General features: G+C 43.0%; 1 protein-coding gene across 1 annotated transcript in view; it reads left to right on the plus strand.

Annotated features, from left to right (window-relative positions):
- Nucleotides 1-26,330, plus strand: part of ATP13A4 (ATPase 13A4) — a 172,291-nt gene that overhangs the window by 104,117 nt on the left and 41,844 nt on the right. Inside the window, exons 20-26 of the mRNA XM_062181236.1 lie at nt 13,534-13,697; nt 14,524-14,646; nt 16,084-16,163; nt 18,264-18,306; nt 18,681-18,790; nt 20,530-20,626; nt 22,321-22,393. Of these exons, the coding sequence (XP_062037220.1) occupies nt 13,534-13,697; nt 14,524-14,646; nt 16,084-16,163; nt 18,264-18,306; nt 18,681-18,790; nt 20,530-20,626; nt 22,321-22,393 (690 nt within the window). The remainder of the gene's footprint in view (nt 1-13,533; nt 13,698-14,523; nt 14,647-16,083; nt 16,164-18,263; nt 18,307-18,680; nt 18,791-20,529; nt 20,627-22,320; nt 22,394-26,330) is intronic.

Consider the following 26,330-nt stretch of genomic DNA (forward strand, 5'->3'; position numbering starts at 1 on the left):
CCATTTGATCTATTGAGTTCTTCATTTCATTGTGGTTTTTTGTCACTATCTCAGTTTCCTGTTCTACTAGTTGTTTCATTTCATTTTGATTCCTCCTTAATATTTCATTTTCACAGGAGAGATTTTCTATCTTGTCCATTAAGGATTTCTGTAGTTCAAGAATTTGTTTTTGAGAACTTCTTAATGTTCTTATCATTTTTTTGAGATCTGCTTCTTGCATTTCCTCTATCTCTTCATCTTCATAATCTTGCATTGGCGTGTCTTGTTCACTTGGGGGCGTCATAGCGTCTTCCTTGCTCTTGTTACCTCGGCTTCTATGTTTGTTGTTTGGCATGTTGGAGATAATTTATGGCGGTTTTTTTTTTTTTTTTTTTTTTTTGCTGTGGTGTTTTTTTTCTCGTTATACTATTCCTCTAAGTGAGCTGTCTGCTTTGTTGAATCCTTAGGGGCTGTGATGGGTGTGGCCAGAGAGCTATGCTTGATTTTTCAGGTTTAAGGCTGTGTAAAGAGTGATTCTCCCAGATTGCTCACTCACTTGCTCCTTGCTGGCTCTCTCTCTCTCTCTTCTTTTTTTTTTTTTTGACTCAGTTGGGAGTGGAGTTGAGGGTAGTTGAAATCTGGCCTCTGTGAGTATTTGTTTGATCTACCCCTGGGACCACACAAAGAGTTTATGCAGCCCTCAATGTGTTCTCGAGTTTCGCTAAAGTTACTGAGTTTGGCTGCGCTTTACATATGTAAAATCGCAGTGCTCTTTGTTTTGCTTGGTGAGTGAAGGGAGAGGCCTCTGTCCCCCCCCCCCCCCAATGTCTTGGGTTTCTGAGGTCTTTGTCTTACCCTCCTCGGGTTCCCGCACTGGCGAGATTCTGTGGCTCTGGCTCGTCTCCCGCCGCTCGTCTCGTCTCGGTTGGTTTTCCACGCGGTGGGCTCCCTGTAAGTCCTCTGTTTCACATCCACTAGATCCGGAAGCATTTCATCTGCAGTTTTTTTCTTGAGTCTTTTCCTGAGGCTACAGTAATTCCACTTTTATGAAATTTTATTTTCCCCAGCTAAGGTGCACGTCCTCACTATCCGCCATCTTGGTTCCGCCCCCGTCGCTGTTGATTTTTCTGTATTGATTTTATATCCTGTGACTTTACCAAACTCTTCTCTGAGTTTCATTATTCTCTTAGTGGAGTCTTTTGGATCCCCTATATATGGAATAATGTCATCTACAAATAGGGATGGTTTGATTTCCTCCTTCCCAATTTGTATCCCTTTGATTTTTTTTTTCTTGCCTAATGGCCCTGGCTAAAATTTCCAGGTCTATATTGAATAGCTGTGGAGACAGTGGGCATCCTTGTCTAGTTCCAGATCTCAATGGGAAAGCTTCCAACTTTTCCCCATTCATTAGGATCACGGCTGTGGGTTTGTCATAAATTGCCTTGATTGTGTTGAAGAATGCTACTTCCATACCCAATTTGCTTAGAATTTTCATCATGAAAGGGTGTTGTATTTTATCAAATTCTTTTTCTGCATCTATTGAGATAATCATATGACTTTTGTTCTTCAGGTTTTTTTTTTTTGACAGATTTATTTATTTGCTAGTCAGAGTTACACAGAGAGAGGAGAGACAGAGAGAAAGAGAGTGGTCTTCCACACAATAGTTCACTCCCCAATTGGCTGCAATGGCCAGAGCTGTGCCAATCCGAAGCCAGGAGCCAGGAGTTTCTTCTGGGTCTTCCACACAGGTGCAAGGGTCCAAGGACTTGGGCCATCTTCTACTGCTTTCTCAGGCCATAACAGAAAGCTGGATCAGAAGTGGAGATCCAGGTCTCGAACCAGTGCCCATATGCGATGCTAACACTTCACTGCCAGGGTGTTAACCCACTGTACCACAGTGCCGGCCTCTTTTCAGTTTGTTAATGTGATGAATTACATTGATTGATTTGTGAATGTTGAATCCCCCCTGCATAGTAGAGATAAATCCCATTTGATCTGGGTGAATGATCTTTCTGATGTGTTGTTAGATTCTATTGGCTAGAATTTTGTTGAGGATTTTTGTATCTACATTTATCAGAGAAAGTGGTCTATAGTTTTCTTTCTCAGTTATATCTTTCTCAGGTTTAGGAATTAAGGTGATGCTGGCTTCATAGAAAGAATTTGAGAGGATTCCCATCATTTCAAATGTTTTGAACAGTTTGAGAAGAATTGTAATTAGTTCTTCTTTAAATGTCTGGTAGAATTCAGCAGTGAAGCCATCTGGTCTGGGGATTTTCTTTGTTGGGGGCATCTTTATTACTGATTCAATTTCCATCTTGTTTATGAGCCTGTTTAGGTTTTCTATGTCATCATGGCTCAATTTAGGTAGGTTGTATGGGTCCAATAATCTATCCATTTCTTCTAGGTTTCCTGATATGTTGGCATACAGCTCTTTGTAATAATTTCTGATGGTTCTTATTATTTCTGTGGTGTCTTGCTCGGCGCCGTCCTCGTCCAGCAAGAGACAGAGACCGAACACTTTGCACGGGGTTCCTTTATTGCTCGGCAAGCAGGAGATCCAGCTTCGATCTCTTCTGGGCAGGAACTTCCCTTACACCCGCGTAGCAAGGGTTTATATGCACAATACACGTCACAAATCAGGTGATAGGCTAGAAGCGCGGGGATAGGACAATCTCGTGGCAAGGCGGGAAGGAGCGAGCTAGAGCGGGAAATCTAAGGCGGGAAGGAGCGAGCAAGAGCGGGAACTCCCTGAGATGAGGAAGAACCCGGAAGCAGGGAGTCGGCGCCATCTTAGGGGCACGGTTCCTCCGGTCTGGTTCCCTACATCTCCCTCCTTTTGTTTTTGCACAAATCACATCCCCGACGGCCCTGGCTCATGAGGGCCGGGAGAATATTTACTAGGCAGAGAGTAGAGGTGCATACCCAGCGTGCTTGTGATCCGTTAGTTACGGAACTTCAAGGGCCTGGCCACAACCCCTGATGTCTCCGTTAGGGATCAGTTTTTATTCCCTTTTGCTGGGGCAGGCTGGGAATTGAACCTGCATGCATATGCATATGCTCTCCCAGGACCCCCGGAACCCCCGGGTGGACTCCTGCTGCAGTACCTTTGGTCTCGCATACCCAGTTTTCGCTCCCCGTCAGGGATGGGTGATACAGCCCAATGAATGAGAGGGGGAACAAGACAACTCGAGGAAGGTGTGTGCCTGATGGAGGCATTGTCCATATGTGAGGCGTGAGTAGGGATGGGGGGACGAGGGTTTTAATCGCTTTGTTAGCTGTTGGTGGCGGAGCTGGTCCTGTGGGCCTCCGCCATCAGAGATATGCACGGGTGCCGTAGTGCGCCAGCACGCCCACTGTCCAGGCGTACCAACACAGGGGGCTGAGAGGTAGGGGGATGAATGGACTACCTGTGGCAAATGGTCAGGACTAGAGGACCTGCGAGTACTTTGTAACTGGGTGGCATAGTACGACTGACCGCCAGAAGTGCATTGGAAGTATGAGGAATCGCAAGAGCTGTGCATGGATTCTTGAAAGGTCAAGCAAGGACAGGAGTGGTTTTTGCTATGGGGATCAGAAACGCGGGGTTTGGGCACACATATGTAGCCGCGTGGTAGGCCGGGGATCCCCTGGAGGGGCAGATATGCAGTTTTGTCCCCACAATCAGCTGTGGCGATGTGAGTACGCTGCAGTACGGTGTTGCTGGTCCCCCCCTTGCAGTCGCAAGGGTTGCCTACGTTCTGCAGTAAAGCAGTGGGGTTGGAGTTAAAGCCCGCATAAGAGCCAGGGAGCAAAGCCGCTGCCAGTATGAAGAAGCGGAAGGGGTGCATCTCACGTCTCGTTGTTTTGTTGCAATTTGTCGTCCTGTGAGAGCGTGGTAATCTCGGTTATCTCGGGGGAGATGTCGTCCGTAGGTGATAGAGGTGTATCTTGTGGCGGCGGGGCTGTTTTTCTGACCAATCTTTCCGGTATCCAGAGAGGTTCTCTTCCAGATTCCTGTGGGAAGACACAGACCGCGCCTCGGTTCCAGCATAATACCGGATCCGGGCCGTACCACTTTCCCGTGAGGACATCTTTCCAACGGACATAGCCTCGTGAAGATGGCTCCTTTAACATGTGTCTCTCAGCGGGGGACATAGAATGATCTGTCAAATTCAAAAAGTTTATAGTAAACAGTGCAAGGGAGAGGCGCATTCGAGGGGTTTTGCCCGTGGCAATTCCCTCCTTTTGTTTTAAGAGAAAAGCCTTGAGGGTTCGATGAGCCCTTTCAATTATGGCCTGTCCCTGAGGGTTATAAGGGATTCCAGTTTTATGTTGTACCTGCATACGGGTGTAGAAATCTTGGAATGATTTACTTGTGTATGCAGGACCATTATCTGTTTTTAAAGTTTTTGGTTTGCCCCAGGCTGCCCATGCAGCAAGGCAGTGATTAATGACATGGGTGGTACGCTCACCCGTCTCCAGAGAAGCAAAAATTACTTGGGAACAGGTGTCAACTGACACATGAACATACTTTAAGGTCCCAAACTCGGATATGTGGGTGACATCCATCTGCCAGATATGTCCTGGTAGTAATCCTCGGGGATTAACCCCCACCGAAGGCACAGGGGTTAAAGTAGGGCATGCGGCACAATGGCGAACAATATCGCGAGCGGCAGCACGAGAAAGACCGAATTTGGCGGCAAGGGTTTTTGCGTTTACATGGAACTCTGAATGAAACTGGATAGCCTGCTCTTCTGGGGAAGAAAATTGGAGTATCCAAATGGGGCGTGTGGCTTGATCAGCTATAGCATTGCCTGTGGTCATGGGTCCAGGTAAGGAAGAATGAGCTCTAATATGAGTAATAAAGAAAGGAGCAGACCGATTCCAAATAGATTTTTGCAGGGTGAGGAAAACTGTCGCTACGGAGGATGAAGAATTGACTAGTCCTGCGGCCTCAAGGATAGACACAGAATTAACCACATAGCGTGAATCAGACACAATATTGACAGGTCCGGGGAAATCAGAGAAGACTTGGTTAACTATAAGAAGTTCAGTTACCTGGGGGGAGTTAGTAGCGAATTGGAATGTTTTTGGCACAGATCCTGAAACAACATATGCACCGACTCCTGTTTTAGAACCGTCGGTATACACTACTGGGGCTCCCTGTAAGGGCTTTTGGGATGTGGACTTTGGAAAAATAACTGGGTGAGACTGAACAAAGGTTAGCAAAGGATCAGAGGGTGTTCTGTTTGTAATAGTTGCGGAAGTGGAGCAGACTAAAACCGCCCAAGCATCAGTACAAGCGATTAGCACACGTACCTGTTCCATGGAATAGGGGACAACAATGGTGGATGGTTCGCGTCCAAAATGTTGGATAGCCCTCTGAATGGCTAGGAGAGTTATCTCCGCCACTGCCACGGGATAGTAACTAATAGATCTAGTAGATGACATTGAGGGATGGATCCAGAGGAGAGGCCCATCCTGCCATAGGACCGCGGTGGGCTGTTTAAGGGTGTCGAGGACCCAAAGAGTAAGGTCTCCCGCAGGGTCCCAACGTTTTAGGGCAGCTTTACTAAGGGCATCGTTGACAATTGACAGTGCTTGTTTGGCCTCAGAGGTGAAGGTTCGGGGGGAAGCAAGATCCGGGTCTCCTTTAAGTATATTAAAGAGGGGCTGCAATGCAGCATTAGGAATGTTAAGGTAGTGCCTAATCCAATTGATATCCCCTAAAAGTTTTTGTAAGTCATTTAGAGTGGAGATAGCATTGATTTTTATTTGAATTTTTTGAGGTCTAATTTGAGTAGGGGCGACTATAGCCCCAAGATAAGAAACTACAGACGACAATTGCACCTTATTAGGTGCAATATGCAGCCCTGCCCCTTCCAGCACTTGTTGGAGTGTACTGTATAAGGCCAGGAGCCTCTCTGCTGTGGGGGCTGCACACAGTAGGTCGTCCATATAATGTAGGCACCTGCAGTCGGAATATCGGTCTCTAAGAGGTTTTAGTACTTGGGCTACATAGACTTGACACATGGTGGGGCTATTAGTCATACCCTGAGGCAAGACTGTCCACTCCCAACGCTTGTCCGGTTGTTCCTGGTTCTGGGTGGGGACAGTAAAAGCAAAACGTGGGGTATCCTTTTTGTCCAATGGAATGGAAAAGAAACAATCCTTAAGATCTATTACAATAACAGGCCATTGGTTGGGAAGTGCCGAAAGCAGAGGAAGACCACGTTGCACAGGGCCCATAGGCTGCATCTGTGCGTTGACTGCCCTAAGATCATGTAAGAGTCTGCATTGACCTAATTTTTTGCGGATGGCAAAAATAGGCGTATTCCATGGAGAGGTGGATGGGATCAAATGACCAGCGTTGACCTGCTCCAAGACCAGAGTGTTGACTGCCTCCAGTTTCTCCTGAGATAGGGGCCACTGTGGAACCCAGACGGGTACGTCCGTTAGCCACGAGATGGGTAAAGGCTCCACTGGTTTAGGAGGCGAAACAGTGACCCCTAGGAAAAACCCAGGCCAACTTTACTTGGTCTTTGTTTTGGTTCAATGGGGGAAGGGTGGCCCTGGAGCTGGACACCGAGTCCCTTGCCTGGGACGTAACCCATATTTTGTAGCATAGATCGTACTGCAGGGGAAGTGGTGACCAAAGCAACATCCATTTCGGCCAGGACGTCTCTCCCCCAAAGGGAAATGGGTAGAGGTAAAATGAATGGAGAAAACTGTCCTCTATGACCCTCGCTATCCTGCCATGACAACAAGGCTGCACTGATTTTTGGGAAATGAGCAAAACCAAGTCCTTGCAAGGTTTGTTCCGCCACATTTGTAGGCCATGTACTAGGCCAGTCCTTTGTTGCTATAATGGATTTGTCGGCTCCTGTGTCTAAAAGTCCCTTAATGTCCTTGCCATTAATCTGCAACACTAAAGTGGGACGTTCATTTAAAAGCATATGTAAGCCGGTAAAATTAATGCCAGAGGACCCAAAGTTACCAGCGCCGCGAACGTGGTTTTTAGCTGGGATTAAAGAGTGAAGACTGGGCAGTAATAACATTTGTGCGATACGGTCTCCAGGATTGATTACTAAAGGTCCCTGAGGGGCCTGAACCATGATCTTTACTTTACCAGTGAAATCAGAGTCAACTACCCCGGGGATCACAGCTAGCCCTCGGAGGGCGGCGGAGGACCGACCCAACACTAATCCAACCGAATCCGGGGGCAGAGGACCGGAGCAGTCGCTCTCCACTAATTGTACCCCCATCTCCGGAGTTAAGAGGAGAGGGGAGGTGGCGCGGAGGTCCAGGCCTGCGGACCCGTGAGTGGCACGGGCTGAGGGTGCACTGGGTGTAGCGCAGACACGGGAGGTGGAACCTGAGAGTAGATTTGATTTTGGGGGCTCCTCGCTGGGTTGGGGAGCCCCCTCTGGCCGTTTTTTGGCCCCTGGGCGCTACCTGTAAGTGGGTTGCCATCGATATCGAAAGCAGAACGGCATACCTCTGCCCTATGAGGGCCCTTGCGGCAACGGCGACAAGGCTCTATGCCTGAAGGCTGTGCCGTGGAATACCCATGGCTGAGATTGGGGCAATCGCGTTTTCTGTGACCCGGTTGATGACATTGGAAGCAAAGTCCTGAAGATATGGGGGGTCGGGTCGATTTAGATTTTGGACTGTTTTTTTTGACTTTTGCCAGCATCGCAGCTAGGCCCGCATTAGTAAGTGGCCCACCGGTATCTCTGCAGTATTTTAACCAGGAGTCCAGAGATTTATGTCTATATTGTCGAAGAATGTTTTTGCACTCTTTATTAGCCTGCTCAAAAATAATTTGTTTGACCAGTGGCTGAACGTCAACCTCGGAAGGGAAAATACGCGACGCAGCCTCAAGTATGCGAGCGACAAAATCAGCGAAGGGTTCGGCCGTGCCCTGAACGATCTTGGTGAGGTGGCTAGCTGAGTCACTTGGATTGGACGCCTGCCTCCACGCACGTTGGGCACAGTTGGAAATTTGCCTGTATACTTGTCTAGGGAATTGGGTCTGGTCAGCCTGATAAGGTCCACGCCCTAAAAGCATATCAGCATTCCACGTAGGGTGGCCGTCCTCAGCATTTTCATCTGCCTGGTCATGACAGCACTCTGTATTCATAGATTGCCACAAAAGAAAGCCGCCTGGACTTAAACAGGCCCGAGCCAATTGGGTCCAGTCGCTAGGTGTTAAAATGGACTGGCCGACTGATTCAAGGAGTGACAATGTGAATGGGGCTGTGGGTCCATAGTCATGGACCGCAGCCTTAAGTTGTTTTAATACTGTCATGTCCAATGGTTCGTGCCGGGCCTCTCGCGTGCCCAAAGCCAAAACAGGGTAAGCCTGAGCGGGGGCAGCGGGAGCGCCAGTTCGCAACTGTTTCCAGGCTTGTTGATGAAACTGTCTGCCTGAAAAAGGTGGCACATTTGGGACGTTTAATGGCCATGGCGGCACGGGTGTTAGATGGGGCTGAGGCACGCCTACATGACCGCCAGTAGGAGGCGCTGCGTCTTTAATCTGATGGGCGGGCACGACATCGATAGGAGGAGCCGTAGGCACTAGAGGGCGTAAACAGGCATCTTTTAACTTTTGCCGCAGCTGCGCATACGTAGGAGGCGGGGATTTAGGATCGCCGTCCCCTTCCCCCTCAGACTCAGAGGAGGCGGAGCCACATTCGGAGCCTGAGGCCAGTGAGGAAGTCTGGCATCCCGTGTCCTTAAATTGTATGAGGTCCCGGGCGCCGTCCGAGCTCTGAGAACGAACTTCCTCGAGAGCCTCGCGAACCGCCGTAAGAGTCGGGCGGTCCGCTCCCACCGACCTCTCCTCTTGGAGGCACGCCCGCAGTAGTTCCCATAAGGGGAGAACAACGGGGTCGATATCGGGTTCCTGGGGATCGTTAACTGTGCGCCGGAGATCCTTTCCTAATTTCTCCCAAGACTCAAGAGTTATTTGGCCCTCGTGGGTGAGCCACGGCGCAAAGAAATCAACACTTCCAAGGAACCTGACAAGTGTGGTCTTAGAAACCTTAATCCCTTTGCTACGCAATAATGCTTTTAACGGATTAAGCAACATTGAATGGCTAGATGAATTTCCCATTTTCAGTTTAAAGCGGGAAGACACGTCCGCTATCTTATTTTCAGTTTAAAGCGGGGGAACAAGTCTGCTATTCTTTCAGTTTAAAGCGGGGAAACACGTCCGCTATCTTAGGGTGCGTCCACCCTCCAACCACGAGATATACCTCACTCGCGGGGCCCAGACGGTAAGACTGACCTCGCTTACCTTCTACTTACCGGGTAACGTAGAGGAAGTTCCCCGTACGGGCCACCAGCTGCTCGGCGCCGTCCTCGTCCAGCAAGAGACAGAGACCGAACACTTTGCACGGGGTTCCTTTATTGCTCGGCAAGCAGGAGATCCAGCTTCGATCTCTTCTGGGCAGGAACTTCCCTTACACCCGCGTAGCAAGGGTTTATATGCACAATACACGTCACAAATCAGGTGATAGGCTAGAAGCGCGGGGATAGGACAATCTCGTGGCAAGGCGGGAAGGAGCGAGCTAGAGCGGGAAATCTAAGGCGGGAAGGAGCGAGCAAGAGCGGGAACTCCCTGAGATGAGGAAGAACCCGGAAGCAGGGAGTCGGCGCCATCTTAGGGGCACGGTTCCTCCGGTCTGGTTCCCTACAGTGTCTGTTGTTACATTTCCTCTTTAATCTGTAATTTTATTGATTTGGATCTTCTCCCTTTTTTTTAAAAATTTGGTTAGTTGAGCCAATGGTGTGTCAATTTTGCTTATTTTATTTTGAAAAACTAGCTCTTTGTTGTTCTCATTTTTTTATTGTATTCTATGACTTTAGTATGGAAAGTTCTGTAGATACCTGTTAGATCCATTTGGTCTATAGTGTCAATTAACTCTGTTGTTCTCTTGCTGATTTTCTGTCTGGTTTATCTGTCTATTACTGAAAGTAGGTTATTGAAATACCATTACTATTGTATTTGAGTCTATGTCTACCTTTAGATCCATTAACATTTCTTTTAAATAGATGCCCAAAATTAGGTTCATATACATTTATAATACTTACATCTTGCTGTTGAATTTATCCCTTAATCATTACATGGTGCCCTTTGCTTCTTTTAACAGTTTTTTTTTTCTGTTAAAGTCTATTTTTTCTCATATTAGGATGGCTACACCTGCTCTTTTTTGGTTTCTGTTAGCATGGAGTATCATTTTCCATCCTTTCACTTTCAGTCTGCATTTATCTTTGTTAGTGAGATGTGTTTCTTGTAGGCATCAAATAGTTTGGTTTTGTTTTTTAATCCATTCTGTTGGTCAATATCTTTTAACTGGAGTGTTGAGGCCTTTAACATTCAAAGTGACTATTGAGAAGTATCAACTTTGCCCTGCCATTTTGCCAAAAATATTCCTGTTGTTTACTTTGGATATCCTTTGTACTTTTACTAGGAGATTTTCTTCCTTTACTTTCTTTTGTAGTGATGACCATGTTTCTGTGTTTCTGTGTGAAGCACATCCTTAAGCATCTTTTGCAAGGCTGGAAGGGTGGTGACAAATACTTTCAATTTCTTTATTTCACCTTCATTCCTAAATGAGAGTTTTTCAGGGTACAGTATTCTGGATTGACAATTTTTTTCTCTTAAGACTTAGAACATATCTTGCCATTCTCTCCTAGCCTGTGGGATTTCTGACGAGAAGTCTGCTGTGAGTCTAATTGGAGATTATCTGAAAGTAATCTGGCATTTTTCTTGTGCACATTTTAGAATCTTTTCTTTATGTTTTTCTGTGGAGAGTTTGATTACAATGTGTTGTGGTGAAGATCTTTTCTGGTAATGTCTTTAAGGATTTCTGTTCCTCATGTATTTGAATGTCCCTTTCTTTTTCCAAATTAGGGATGTTTTCTGTAATTATTTCACTGAGTAGGCCTTCTATTCCATTCCCTCTTTCCATACCTTCAGGAATGCCTAAGACCTATATGTTGGGTCATTTGATAGTATCCCATATATCTTCAACACTGCTTTTAATTTTTCTAATCTCTCTCTCTCTCTTTTTTTGGTCTAACTGAAAAATTTCCAAAGATATGTCTTCTAGCCCAGTTACTGTTTGTTTTGCCTCACCAAGTCTGTTGTTAAGGCTTTCCACTGTACTTATTATTTGACATGTTGAATTCTTCATTTCTAATATTTCATTTTGATTTCTTTTCAAAATCTCTATTTCATGCGAGATTTTTTATTCCTGTCATGTATTGGTTTCTTTAATTCCTGAATTTTATTCTCATTGCTTCTGAGTAATCCTATTATTAATCTTTTGAATTCTGTTTCAGATATTTCATCAGTCTCTTCATCTTCACATTCTAATATTGAAGCATTGATCTGTTCCTTTGGTGAGGGTCATGTTGTTTTCCTTATTCTTGTTTCTCGAATTTCTGAATTATTTTTAGGCATTCATGGAGATACTGGTTGGTTTTTTCCTCTGATGCCTTTTATCTTTGGACTATGCCTCTGTGGCTTTGTGGAGTGTCTGCTTTTTCAGTTAATACCCAGAGGCATGTGTTGAGTGTGGCTAGGGAGCTCTATTCAGTGCTCTAGGGTGGGGTGAGTATCCTGAATGACACCTAAGTTGGGAGTGAGGGATCTGCTTTCTTATCAGAAAGGAAAGTTTAATCATCTCTGTTGGCATAGTCACACTGTCACCTCCTCTTTTCCAAGGTGATCAATGTCCAGGTGTTAGCTCACAGTGGGTACAGTACTCATGCATGCTACTGTAACAACCACACAAAGGATCTGTGCAGGCCATCTGTATAAGCCTGGATCCCATACCAATAACTTAACTCAGGCAATCAGGGAGCTCTTAGTGTGTGGAGCTGCTTACAGTGATTGCCCAGAGACCCAGCTACACCCTACACCCTCTCATGCAGAGTTCCCACAGTCTCATCACAGAAGGTTCATATAATCATGGGGTACAGAGGATCTTCCCTGCCCTACTAGACTGTGACATTCAAACAGAGGCAGAGATGTTCCCAGAGCAAGTTGCGTGTGAGTGCTCCCCCCAGGCAGTTTGGGCCCCAGAGCCTGTGATATGTTGAGAAGCTGTGGTCACCTCACAGTCCCATGTGGGTGCCTAGCCCCCTATCATTCCTCCCAGCCAGACTCGAAGTCAGTGGGGAGCGCACATTTTTCTCTTTGGTAAAATCCCTGGATCACACATATACACAAGAGCTGTGGGTTGCAGCCCCTTCCTGTGCCACAGTGGTGCTTTCTTGTTGCTGACTGCTGGGTGCATGGCCCCCAGCCACTGCCACAGCTAATGACAAGATGGCTTCTCATCTTGGCCAGTGCTGTGTGTGCCACAAGAGGTGGCACAGTTGTTACATATGTCCAAAAGGTGCCCATCCTCTCTCAGCCAGTTGCCAGACACCACTGTGGAGACAGTGGGGGGGGAGAGAAATGTGCTCCCTTTCCCCCCAATATGTTAGCAGGTACCCTGTCCTCAACAGGGCTCCAGGCCAGACTCATGCCCAGCTCTCCCCCCAGCTGTATCTCCAATGGCAAGGGTTGCTGCAGTCTGATCTTATGATGGTCATATTTTTATAAGTTTACTTTGTGCTTTAAGTTTTTTTCAAATCCAGTTTTTGGATATCCAAACTTCATTTCTCAGCAATGATCAATATCTCCTTCAAATCATCTATTGAATTATCAGAGTTCTTAAGTCATATGTTAAGATGAGAATTTCTCTAGGAAACCTTTTTTGTTTTCTTTTTTGGTGCTGCATTTGAATTTCCTTACTATTTTGATTTTAGCTTGCACCTGTTTCCAGGTGTGTTACTTCATCAGGCATGGATTCTTGTTGTTCTGCTTGATCTTTTCCTATCCAGCTTCTGGGGCCTCACAGAGAGGTAGTTACATTTCTCCATCAGGTGACTGAATCCCAATGGATCAGTAGATCTTTCCCAGGTGGTAGAGGTAGAATGGGCCTCTGTTGCAGAGCAGTCCTGTCAGTGCCCTGAAGTGCCCTGATGAAATGTAGCCACATCAGAAAAGTAGTCATGGAATCACAGGTCAGGGCTGAAAAAGACCTTAGATATGATTTCCCCTAGCGCCAAAATAAGGACTAAATTTTTTTTCTTTTGTGACAGGCAGAGTTAGACAGTGAGAGAGAGAAAGAGAGAGAGAAAGGTCTTCCTTTTTCTGTTGGTTCACCACCCAAATGGCTGCTACAGCTGGCACACTGCGCTGATCCGAAGCCAAGAGCCAGATGCTTCTCCTGGTCTCCCATACGGGGGCAGGGCCCAAGGACTTGGGCCATCCTCCACTGCCTTCCTGGACCACAGCAGAGAGCTGGACTGGAAGAGGAGCAACCAGAACCGAACCGAATCTGGCGCCCCAACCAGGACTAGAACCCGGGGTGCCGGTGCCACAGGCAGAGGATTAGCTAAGTGAGCTGTGGCACCAGCCAGGACTAAACTTCTTACAGTGGCTTATCAGGCTTTGCACTGTTTCGTTCCATATGTTCAATGTCATCTCAGGATACTCTTCCTTTCTTCCAGGTGACAATCTTCAGACTGCAATAACAGTGGCCAGGAAGTCTGGGATGGTTTCTGAAAGTCAGAAGGTCATTCTCATTGAGGCAAATGAAATGACTGGATCATCATCAGCATCTATATCCTGGACATTAGTGGAGGAGAAGAAACACATTGCATATGGGAATCAGGTACCCCTGAAACAGCCTCTCTGCTGTATTACCTCGCTGGTCCCACAGAGCCTACGCCTCAGCAGCTGTGACTGGTGATTATGTGTATGACCTAGAATCAACATGCTTCTTCAAAGGTCTCACACACAGGCAGTTCAATGAACTCAGTTAAATCTATATTCCATTTGTTTCTACTGAGCTCTCAGGTATAGTTCTTTCCTGGGTGCTGGAAATAATTCATTCTTTTATGCTTCAAAAAATTGTTGGTTTTGTATGAGAAGGAATGTGGTAAGCAGCGCTGTGAATTGAATTTCCTGTTTCCCTTTTCTTGTCTTGTTAGCCACCCCGTTGTGTTCAGAGGGGATTTAGTCCTTGGGAGAGACATTGTTGTGTTCATCAGAAAATCAGACCATGTCTTCAGGGTGGGGTTGGGGGAGTTGTATTCATTTATCTCCAGTCTCATCAGTATTCTCTCTCCATTTTGCCCTTGCTGAACACTATTAATTCTGTAGGAAAAAAATAGTAAGTTGTCACTTCAGGGAGAAATTTGTTAAGCTGCAGTGTTTTTGTATTTATCACTTGAAACATGTGAAAAGTGCTCTTCTCTGGGACTCACTGAGATCAAATTTGGATGCGAACAGGACATGAGTAAGTGATATTCTCCTATTCACTAGTGGCTATGATGTGCAAAGATTCATCCAGCAAAGAGACACTGCTTCTCTGGGGAATGAGGAATGTGACTTTTAAAGAGAGACCCTGGTCTGTCTCCACTCCCTTCTCCAGATGTGCTTGTGGTTTTAACCATCTATCAGGTGGAAGAGTCTAAAATAACTGCTTTGCTTTGCAGGACAATTACATTAACATCAGGGAAGAAGTCTCTGATAATAGTAGAGAAGGAAGTTACCATTTTGCTCTAAGTGGACAATCCTTCCATGTTATAAGTCAACATTTTAGCAGCCTTCTTCCAAAGGTAGGTTCTGATAGGGCTCCCACCTCCCTGAGAAGATGCTTATGATGTCAATTATAGAACAGTGTCCCACATAATTACAAACATCTAAGTGGATAAGATATATCTTGCTGGTTTGAAGTATAACACAGATGGTGGATATTTTTGCAGAGGTTACTGTTGTCTCATTTCTGCCGGATTTTAAATAAACTTGAAAGCCAATTTCTACCACCTCTAGGATAATGTGTCCATGATTTGTCAAATCATAAGGATTGATTTGGGGTAGCTGTAACTATATTGTCATGATTAGTGGTCTTATGGTATGGTGGAAGTGGAAATCCTATAAACATACAGAAATAAATAATAAAGGACAATGAATAAAATAAAGCCTAAAGGATAAAAAATAAAGGAATTCTGTTAGATTTTTGGTAGAGGACTTCTGTACTGACCCTCATCACAGAGTAAAACTTGAAGTTTTTCCGGTGAAGAACAAGCCTATACTGGGGACAAATAAGATATCTGTACCTCTATATTTAACAAACTATAGAAGACATATATATATATATACATAAACATATATATGAAGTATCTACACACACACACACACATATATATATGATGTATATGTATATAACTTTAATGGGCTTCAAAAAGTTCTTGGAAATAATAGAATGAAAAGATAATGCAAAATTTCTAATAAAGTTTTTGAAGTACTAATGTGTATATTAACCAACTAGAGAAGGGTATGTCCAATATAATATAAAAACATATTATGTATATTCAATTGCTCTTCATCTTAGGCACTAGTTAAGAAAAAGAGAATAAAGACTGAGAGAACACTAACCTACGTGTTCCCTGCCAAGAAGAGCAAGGAACACATAGATCTAACACAGAAGAGCTTAGATTCTGTAGGAGGCAACTTTAGGTGGCTAGGACTGGCTCAGGTTTTACTTCCTCCAAGCCATCAATGTTCCATACCCTAGGTTAGCTTTGGGATATCAGCTGACTTTAATAATTGATCAGGTCCAGATGATATGGTTAAGTCAAAGACCGCAAATAGCCACTATTCACCATTAGGCTGGTTATTATTATTATTATTATTATTATTTTGCTTGTTATGAACAATTTCCTGAGAAGCAGTTGCTTCTTTTCATGACCTCTTTCTATGTTGCAATTTCTCACACTCTACTTGTTCAAGGTTCTGTTAAACTCAAGATTTTTCAGGACCATGTTCTTTTTGACACCTGGGCTAAATTCCTATGGGTCATCTTTACTGATGTTTGGTTTCCACTGGTCATTTGATGACCAAAGACTCAATTTCAGCTTTAAAAGAATGGCTCCTTGGAAACATTTTCTCATTCATTTGATGTTATCACCCTGATATTGTTCTGAATGTTATCAATAATTTCATGTATGACTACCTGACATCATAAAAAAATTTTCCTTTTGGGTTCCTTACAGATACTGATCAATGGGACCATCTTTGCAAGAATGTCTCCTGGGCAGAAATCCAGTCTGGTGGAAGAGTTTCAGAAACTGGAGTAGGTTCTTTGCCAATTTAGGTGGTGGGCACTGCATGAAGGCAGAATGCTCAGGGGGGAATCTAAGAGATGCAGTTTGGTTAGGGCACTGGTCTTACCATGACTACACTCGGTGATCAGCAAGGGAGCTTTGAAGAAAGTATCAACATCAGGACACCGCTATCCAGAGATGCTGATTCAGCTTCTCATATGGGGCTTACACATTAGTGTTTCTCAAAGTTCTTCACAATTTAGCATCCAAAGTTGAGAAAAACTGGACTAGAACATAAGGGGCATGAAGTAAATGGTGAGAAATATGACTGTAGAGGTTGTCTGAGCTCAGTTCTTGTGGATACTATGAGAATTTATACTTCATTTTTATAATGTATCATCCCAGTTATAATAGAGGGAGGTTAATATGACACAAGACTTATAATAACACTGAAAGTTTTAAAATATTCTTAAGCCAAAGCATTATCTCCAGCCTAAATTCTTATATTCTAACATAAAAGTTCTCATTTTCTAGACAGAATGGACAGTCCAAATAAAGTGCCCATCTCCTGGACTCTTGATTTTTGTTCATGGAAGCCCATATGTAGCAATGCTGGACAACATCCATATGACTTCTACTCCTATTCACTCCTTCTCCACCCTTCCACTCACCTGCTTCAGTCATTAGGATAGTAGCTCCATCAGAAAGCCCAGTCTCATCTACTTGCATGAAAGAGGGTAAACTAGTTAGAAAAAATGAGGTAACTAGTACAAAAACCCATGTTGTGAATGTTGCATTTAAAAAAGTTATCAATTGTATACAATTCAAGAGAAAATTATCCAATTATCCACCCAGACTAAAAAACCATCCAGAAGCAGAAATACTTTTTCCTTTTTCTTTTTTTTTATCTTTTATTTAGTAAATATAAATTTCCAAAGTATGGTTTATGGATTACAATGGCTTTTCCCCCCATAACTTCCCTCCCACCTGCACCCCTCCCATCTCCTATGAAACTGATGAAATCAGTTTGCACCCACACAGAACATAAAGTGTAAAATAGTGTTTCAGTTCTAGTTATAGCGTTAATTCACATTGGACAACACATTAAGGACAGAGATCCCACATGAGGAGTAAGTACACAGTGACTGCTGTTTTTGACTTAACAATTTGACACTCTTGTTTATGGCATCAGCAATCTCCCTAGGCTCTAGTCATGAGTTGCCAAGTCTATGGAAGCCTTTTGAGTTCGCCAACTTCAATCTTATTTAGACAAGGTCATAGTCAAAGTGGAAGTTCTCTCCTCCCTTCAGAGAAAGGTACCTCCTTCTTTAATGGCCCGTTCTTTCTACTGGGATCTTACTTGCAGAGATGTAAAGTAAAGTAAAGAAATACTTTTTCATTTTTCAACATCTGTGCTTGGCACTGTGTTTTTGAGTTGAGTGACTACTGACAGGTTGAAGTTCTTCTCATATCAGTGTTGATAGCACCAACAACTTATCATGTTAGACTTTTAAGACACCTTCCAATTCAGCACCTCATTTAATACCCATAAAATTTTGTAGGGGAGAAAAATGATGACCCAGATGATACACTATCAAGGTCATAATCTAAATTCCCTATGCAAGTTCTAACCATGTTTGCTCCTGCTATCCACCCTGATGGAACATGACACAAGGCATACTTGGAACAAAACAGCACATATTACTCCACAAATACGTATAATTTTTGTATGTCTGCTAACATTTTAAAAAATAAAAATATGCATGATCTGCACACTTAAAAAATCTATATCTTACAGTTTCAAAACTTGTGCATTCTCCACCATGTGTTGATGCTTCAATCACATAATCATGAATATCCTGTGTTAAAACTGAAAAAGCTCTTCCCTCTACAGTGAGGGGCAGGGTGTACATGAAATAGAGTCAGAAACAATGTGCTGGATTTCTCAATGGGCTGTATAACTGCTGAGCTACACTTTACTTTGAGTCAAATTAGACTCTTAGGGAAACTCCTTAAAATAAATATTAATATTAAACCCTGTTATAATGGTCACCTTATCTTTTTAATTGGAGAAATTAGCTGGTAAGAGAGCTTTGATCTCCTGTACAATTGACATGATTCCCTTTTAGTTACTTTGTAGGTATGTGCGGTGATGGAGCCAATGACTGTGGGGTAAGTAGCTGGAAGCACGGGAGGCCAGAATCTCACAACCAGTTCCACTCCTCTGGAGCCGCTTGGTGATGGTATCTCCTGGGACACACACTCACACACAATCTCTATTCCTTTTGATATTTGGAAGGTTTAGACTTAAAGACACACAATGACTTACTGATCAGGACAGGCTAAGTGGGGTGGAATTTGATTCTGGAGTTTCTATTGCTTATACTATGTGTTCCAATATTATTTCTTATGCAACAGGTAGGGTAAAGTTGATCCTCTTCTGGCTAGTGTCTGGGCCCCCAAAGACACCTGTGGTCAGCTGGCCTCTTCTTATGTAGATATATGTGTAAGTCTACATGAAAATTAAGGTGACTCTTTGCTTTCAGGCTTTGAAAATGGCTCATGTGGGCATCTCTTTATCAGAGCAGGAAGCATCTGTGGCATCACCTTTCACTTCCAAAACTCCAAACATTGAGTGTGTACCTCACCTGATCAAGTAAGTAGGTGCTTCTCCCAGCACTGTTTTCTCTCTCATTTTGAGGTGCAGATAACAATATTCTGTATGGGAAAGATCAGGAAACTTTGTGTCTGCTAGGCGGGGAAAAGATGCTTTTTGGAAAAATATGATCAAACATAATTTTCAATGAAATATATTGACTAGGTTATTTTTGGATGATTAGAATCTGGACCTTGTTAAGACTGATTTGAAAGAGTTGATTATTCTCTTATCTTAAAGATGCATGTCCTTCGATGGTTTATACTGGGGAATTGAGAGAAACTCACTTGCCTTCCTTTCTTCTTGCTTTTTTATTCTTCCTTGAGATACTCTTCTTATTCCCAGTTTTCCAAATTTGTATTGATCTTCACCACTTCCACTAAAACTTGCCCACACGCATTACTTTTCTCCCTCAGAATGTGCACATCTGCTGCATTTTATTGACTGGCAGCATTGTGCCTGCTCTTGGTTATTATAACTAGCATGTGTTTACAGCATGAAAAGTGCTTTAATGCCTGCTGACTTATACTTCAAAACAGCTCAGAGGTATAGGGATGGTTATTGTTCATTCTAAAAATTAAGAAGCTAAGTCTCAGTGTACTAAACCAATATAGGTAAACTTACACAGCTATATGTGGTTGGAGATTGCTTCAGTGTTGACTTTGTTTACATGCTTTTAATTTACATATATCATCCTTTTTCCACAATATTAAAATAGTTGCTTGACTGACTCCTCTAAGTTTTTAAATTTATTCACATATTTGGCAAATATTTACTGAATAGAGACGTAGAGCCAGGAACCAATGATGATAAATACAGTATTTACCAAGGTTGATAAGAACTGTCAGTGAAACAAACTGGGTAATGAGAAAGGCAGCAAGATGACTGGAGAGGTGGAGTTGGCCGCTTTGGATGAAGCAGGTGGGAAAACTGCTCTAAGGAGGTGAACAAAGAGGAGAAGCTACCTTCCAGGCAGAGCAAATGGCAGCAGCGAAACTCCGACACAGGACAAAACCTGGTTAGAAGGTCAGAATTTGGAACCCTTGGTAATCATTATGACCATAAGTAAATTTTTAAACTTTATATTTTCCCCAAATGGATTAGGTAAAAAGGGCATTTTATAAGTCCTTTTAAAAAAACTGTGTATTACTTACTCAAAATCAATCAACAATACACAAGTGAATATGATTGCTGATCCATTATATTTAAATTTGATGTTTGGCTAATTTGAGTGTGTATTTTGATCAAGTTTTAGAAAAATTGGGACTGCTAAAGTGAATCTTGAATGGGGGATTTGTCAGACTTCTGAAGCACCTGCATACACACAGCCTTCCAACCTGCAATCTTATTTAACTACCCTTAATGCACAGATGAAGAAACCAAGACAAGGGTTATCACAGTTCTGTGAGATCTGGGGCCAGCTCTCTGATCCCCATCCTTGAGCACAGCGGCTGAACAATGTCCACAGAGGGTATAACAGTCCTAGCATATCTGGGCTTCTTCACCAGAACAAGACCCATGAGCTGTGGCCTGGAACTGGTTTTCCCTGAACATCTCCACAGTTGTTCAGCACACTGACAGCCTGCTCCCACTGGCTTGAGGCTGTCCAGTGTGTCAGACAAACAACGGCATCATCAGACTTCTGACTTTTTTCTCCTGAGCTGAGCCAAATAGCACAATTGACTCATTTCTCCCCATTACTTCCCCCTCATTCCCTTTCCATCTCTTTTCTTACACAGGGAAGGACGTGCAGCTCTCGTGACCTCATTTTGCATGTTTAAGTACATGGCTCTGTACAGCATGATTCAGTATGTTGGTGTTCTGCTGCTCTACTGGGTATGACTTGGGACCAAGGCTCTTGGTTAGTGAGAACTAAGTGAGCGGTGGGCACTCTCAATGTCTAATGCCTCTTAGGGAAAGACTGCTAATGATACAGGTGTGCATCAGCCGCCCCTGTAAAATGATGCTGAAGATTTTATCAAGTTAATCAGAAGTGGATGAATGTACACAGGAAAAATTGTTAGTACTGACTCTGAATATTAACATAGAAATGTTTTACTGGTGGTAGCTGAGGATCAGAAATTAATATGTCCCTTCTCTTCTCACTGTTGCTTTCATTTACTTGGTCCAAGTCTGTCTTTCCAATTTCATTTTGGCTCTTTGATATATTTCTCGGTAAATAGATGGTCTCTGGATAGGGGTGCTGGCAAATGCTTGTAACTGGCTCTCCATGGGAAAACAAGTCCTGCTGATTAATGTTCACCAATTACACAGGGCTAGTACTTCCATCATAGCTAGGTTCAAGCTGTCTATGTGTTGTCACTAAATGTTGAGGAAGGAAGAGATGTCCTATCACATACTGTTACATGGTACCTGCACAGCATAGATTCAAGAGTTGTGAACAGCTCCAAATATAGACAGCAGTAAAATATATGGAAATAATCAGGAAATACTTTAAGTATTTATTAACTTTGTTTTTAATATAATTTATTTAATGCTGTATTTGTATGTAACTGCCAGCTCACGACCTTCCTGAAAATTTAAGAATTCTTTGTCAGAGTTAGTACAAGCCATCATACCACTGGTTCTTTGAATATAGGGATTTGAAAATTGGCATATTATACCATAAAAAACACATAGAAGTTGTGATGGCTTTTATTATTTAAAAAGATATAAAAGGAGAAAAGACATGGCTGTTGTTTGTGAATCCAACATTTGAGCTTATTCTGTTAACTAACACCAAGAAAAGGGATTTCATTTGTGTTGTAGGTATCTAGCTTTACCTGTATTTTTTTCTCTTTTCTCTTGAGTTACAGATTTTCATTTCATTGCATTCAGCCTACCTACATCTTTTCACATTCACTGATGAGTGTGCTAGAGAAATATAGGTTATTTATGGAAATTTGACCATATTTTGGAATATCAATAACTTATACTCAAAATTAGGCTCAAATGTGAGATCTCATTAAAGTCTTCCCACCAAGGGATGAAGAATAAGGAAGTCATTTCATTGAAATCATTAAGCCCTGAACACTTTCCCCCAACAGTATTAACATGCTAGGTTAGGATGTTCTAGCGTCTCATCTAACAACACCTAATGCACAAATAGTGGATTCAGTTATTCTCATTTTCCATCAGTAAAATTTAGGTAGTACTGTCACATATATGCGACTTTTTACTGTTGGAGATGTAGTCTTATATTGAGCCAGACTGAAGCCTGTATTTCCTGCTAATAAGTAGAAAAGGCCACAGGTGAATGTGGTAGAGAGGAATGTTTCCCTCACCAACAGTAACAGTGATGCACCAAGACTCAGCCCCCGCTGGTCAGAGAGTGCCACAGGCATGGTGTGGCCTATGTCCTCCAACACCACCGCTCGCCACCCCAAACATACCTGACCACACCATCTCCCTGGCCATTTATTTGGAAAATCCTATGTTTGTAGAGAGAAAATGAATGAAGTCGATGTAAAACTTCATCCAGAGATTATGATTTTTTTTTTAAGAAAATATGCTTTCCTTTTTATTTTCAGGAGACAAACAGCCTTTCAAATTACCAGTTTCTGTTCCAGGATCTGGCCATTACAACTCTTATTGGGGTAACAAGTAAGATGTTTTTAAAGACTTTTTTCCCAAGAGGGGCTCCCCTCAGCTGGCTTCCTGTATCCCGGAAAGGTTTGTCTACCATGAAGGACAGCATCAATAACAGTGTGCTGTGACTTATTCCCAAAGATAGATAGATAGATAGATAGATCTTACTGAACCCATCTATGTATCTATGTATCTACCTATGTATCCATGTATCTGTCTGTCTATCTATCTATCCATCCATCCATCCATACATCCACCCAACCATCCATCCATTTTTCTATCTATTGGCAATAGAGTATTGAAAGTGTTAGCAAATGAGAGGCTGGATGGTTAGTTTGCTGTTTTCTGCCAAATATAGAGCTTTCTTAAAAGATCACCAAACATTTGAAATGAAATAAGCATCTTGAAAATCACCCACACTGACATTAATCTACTTTGAGTTCCAGTTGTAGTTGAAATGTGCCCAGTTTTTTGCCTTTAATGCTAAATAATATTGCATTGTCTGGATGTATCACAAGTTACTTATCCATTCAGTTTTTCTTAGACTTATTTATTTGAAAGCCAGATTTAGAGAGAGAGAGAGAAAGAGAGCGAGAGAGAAAGAGAGAGAGAGAATATGAATCTTCCATCCACTGGTTCACTCCCCAAATTGCTGCAATGGCTGGGTCTAGGCCAGGCCAAAGCCAGAATCCTCTTCCAGGTCTCCCACATGGGTGACAGGGGCCCAGGTAGTTGGGCCATCCTCTGCTGCCTTTTCCCAGGACATTAGCAGGGAGTTGGATTGCAAGTGGAGCATCTGTGACACAAATCATTGTCAATATGGGATGTCAGCATCGCAGGCAGTAGCTTTATCTGCTATGCCACATAGCCGGCCTCATATGTTTACTTTTGAAAGAAACCACTAAACTGTCTTCCAAGGTGGCTATATGGTTTTGTGTTTTCACCAATAGTGAATCAGAGTTCTCGTTGTTTCATATCATCACCAACATTTCATGTTGTCAATGTTCTGAATTTTGATCTAATAGATATGGAATTGTTGAACTTGTGTCTTGATCCTATTTCCTCCTTTGTCAAGGATGTTGTTCCTGTAACAATCCCTTTCTCCATTGTCATCAACTTTTCTCTATTCTACTAGAGCATTCTCACCAGCATATATGTTCTTGTGTGTATTTTCTTTGAAACTCTTCCTTGACCCCAAACCCATCACTAGTTACTATTCCCTTTATTCCTAAATGCCCCAAACAGTTATGTGCACCTACTTTGTCTATTTCACATCTCCAATTTTACTACCATTTTGTTTCCATCAGCCAGATTCTGGGTATAAGCTTGGATTTTTGACTTGTGGTATTTGGTAGAAAGCAGTGGTATGTTTGCAACTGTTTAACAGTTGTCTACATGTTGTATTTATGTGAGTTTATTATAAACTTAACTGAAAATAAAAATATGTAGTGAGCAAATTGTGAATTTTATTAGCCAATTAATTCACAAAATATGCTTTTGTTGAGTTTTAATAAACTCTTGTGTCCATAATCAAACTTGTGATGGCAATTGATGACTGAGTTAATTCTAATGTAAATGTCAGCTGATTATTTTCACCTTGAGCTGAATGAGGAAGTCAGAAGAAAAATAATAAAGGTTATTTCAAAACTTCAATCACTCATCTGTTGATAGGGGCAACCTATTTATTGACTCTAATCATACTTCTTTAATGCTACCTGGTATTTCCTAAATTTTTATACAGTATTTACAATGTAATGGATATGATATGACATCTTTTTAACTTTAATGTTCATTACTGACTTCAAGGACATAGATAATCCTATAATGTGGTAAAAGTAATTGGGAGGAAGAATACACATGGCTTCCAAGATGGCAGAGTAGAGAAGGAACTTACTGCTCTAATTTAGGAGAAGATAGCTTAAAAAAAGTGGAGAGAGTGCAGTCTCAGGGAAGAGTTAGGGAGAAAAATGGCAGAAGAAACTCTATGCAATGTAGAGGGACACAGTGGACCTATGTGGAGGGCGTGGATGTCCACAACTCAGGACCAGAACTGCAGAGAGCTGATGTACCAGCATTGGAGAGTGAGGTGAGACCAGACTACAGCAGCCCAAGCCACAGGCAACAAAGCTGCAGGAAGAGCCTAGAGGGAACCCAGCTTGGAGCCCTGTGGGTGATAGTGTACCTGCCAAACTAGAGAAGAAACAAAAAAGGATGGACACATTTCTCTTTCCCCAATCACCTTACAGTGTCATTTTGTAACAAGCTGATAGAGTGGGCATCATTTTGGACATATTTATCAGCTGCACCAGTTCTTATCTGCACCCAGCAACCAGCTGAGCAGAGACTCCTGACTCTGATGGGGAGAACTAACAGGGTGCTTTGTGATCATGAGTGTGGGAGGCTTGTGTGCCAGAACTGTGAAAAAAACTGAGGCTGTGTGAGAGGACTCACAATGTGGCTGGGACTTTGGGCTGTTACTGTGGAAGACTCAACATGCTCAGGGCTTCCTGGTTACCTGATGATGGACTATGCTGGGGAATATGAGCTTCCAAAGAGGGCTGCACAGATCCTTTGTGTGGTTCTTGGGGCAGAGCAGACAAATATTATACCCACTAGGGCTAGTGATCAGGCACTTGTCTCCTTTGAGGAAAGGAGATCATCGGAGCAGAATAAACCTCCCTTCTTATAAAAAACAAAAAAAGAAGAGGAAGTTTCTAAGCCAATCCTGGATGTGTCACCTTAGACACACCCTTCACCCTGGAGAACTGAACAGAGCTCGCTGGCCACATCCACAACACACCTCTAGATATTCACTGAAAGCAGACACTCCACTTATCTACAGAGGAATAGTACAAAGATAAAAGCTGCCACAGTGGAAAAAACAAAGAAGAAACCAATGAGTATCTCCACAAATGCTGATAACAAACATATCAATACAAGAAACAAGAAGAAGGAAGACAACATCATGCCCCCAAAAGAACACCACACTTAAAAACTAGATTGTGAAGATGATGAAATTAAAGAAATGCAAGAAATGGAATTCAAAAAATTGATCGTAAGATTACATAGAGGCTGGTGCCGCGACTCAATAGGCTAATCCACTACCTGTGGCGCCAGCACCCCGGGTTCTAATCCCGGTCGGGGCACCAGATTCTGTCCCGGTTGTTCCTCTTCCAGTACAGCTCTCTGCTGTGGCCCAGGAGTGCAGTGGAGGATGGCCCAAGTCCTTGGGCCCTGCACCCTCATGGGAGACCAGGAGAAGCACCTGGTTCCTGGCTTCGGATCAGTATTAAAGACCCTCCCAACAACAACAACAAAAAAGCCCCAGGACCAGATGTCTTCACTGCTGAATTCTACCAGACATTTAAAGAAGAACTAATTCCAATTCTTCTCAAGTTATTCAAAGACAATCAAAAGGGAGGTAATCCTCTCAAATTCTTTCTATGAATCCAGCATCAATTTAATTCCTAAACCTGAAAAAGATGGAACAGAGGAAGAGGACTATAGACCAATGTCCCTGATGAACATAGACACAAAAATCCTCCACAAAATTCTAGCCAATCAAATCCAACAACACATCAGAAAGATCATTCACCCAGATCAAGTGAGATTTATCCCTGGTATGCAGGGATGGTTCAACATTTGCAAATCAATCAATGATACATTACATTAATAAACTGCTGAACAAAAAACCATATGATTATCTCAATAGATGCAGAGAAGCATTTGATAAAATACAACACCCATTCATGATGAAAACTCTAAGCAAATTGGGTATAGAAGGAACATTCTAGAAGGAACAATCAAGGCAATTTATGACAAACCCACAGCCAGTGTCCTATTGAATAGGGAAATGTTGGAAGAATTCCCACTGAGATCCAGTATCAGACAGGGATGCTCACTTCATATTCTTTATAGTCCTGTATGTTTTAGCCAGAGCCATTAGGCAAGC

The sequence above is a fragment of the Lepus europaeus genome, chromosome 2, assembly GCF_033115175.1.
Source record: "Lepus europaeus isolate LE1 chromosome 2, mLepTim1.pri, whole genome shotgun sequence".
Lineage (NCBI taxonomy): Eukaryota > Metazoa > Chordata > Mammalia > Lagomorpha > Leporidae > Lepus > Lepus europaeus.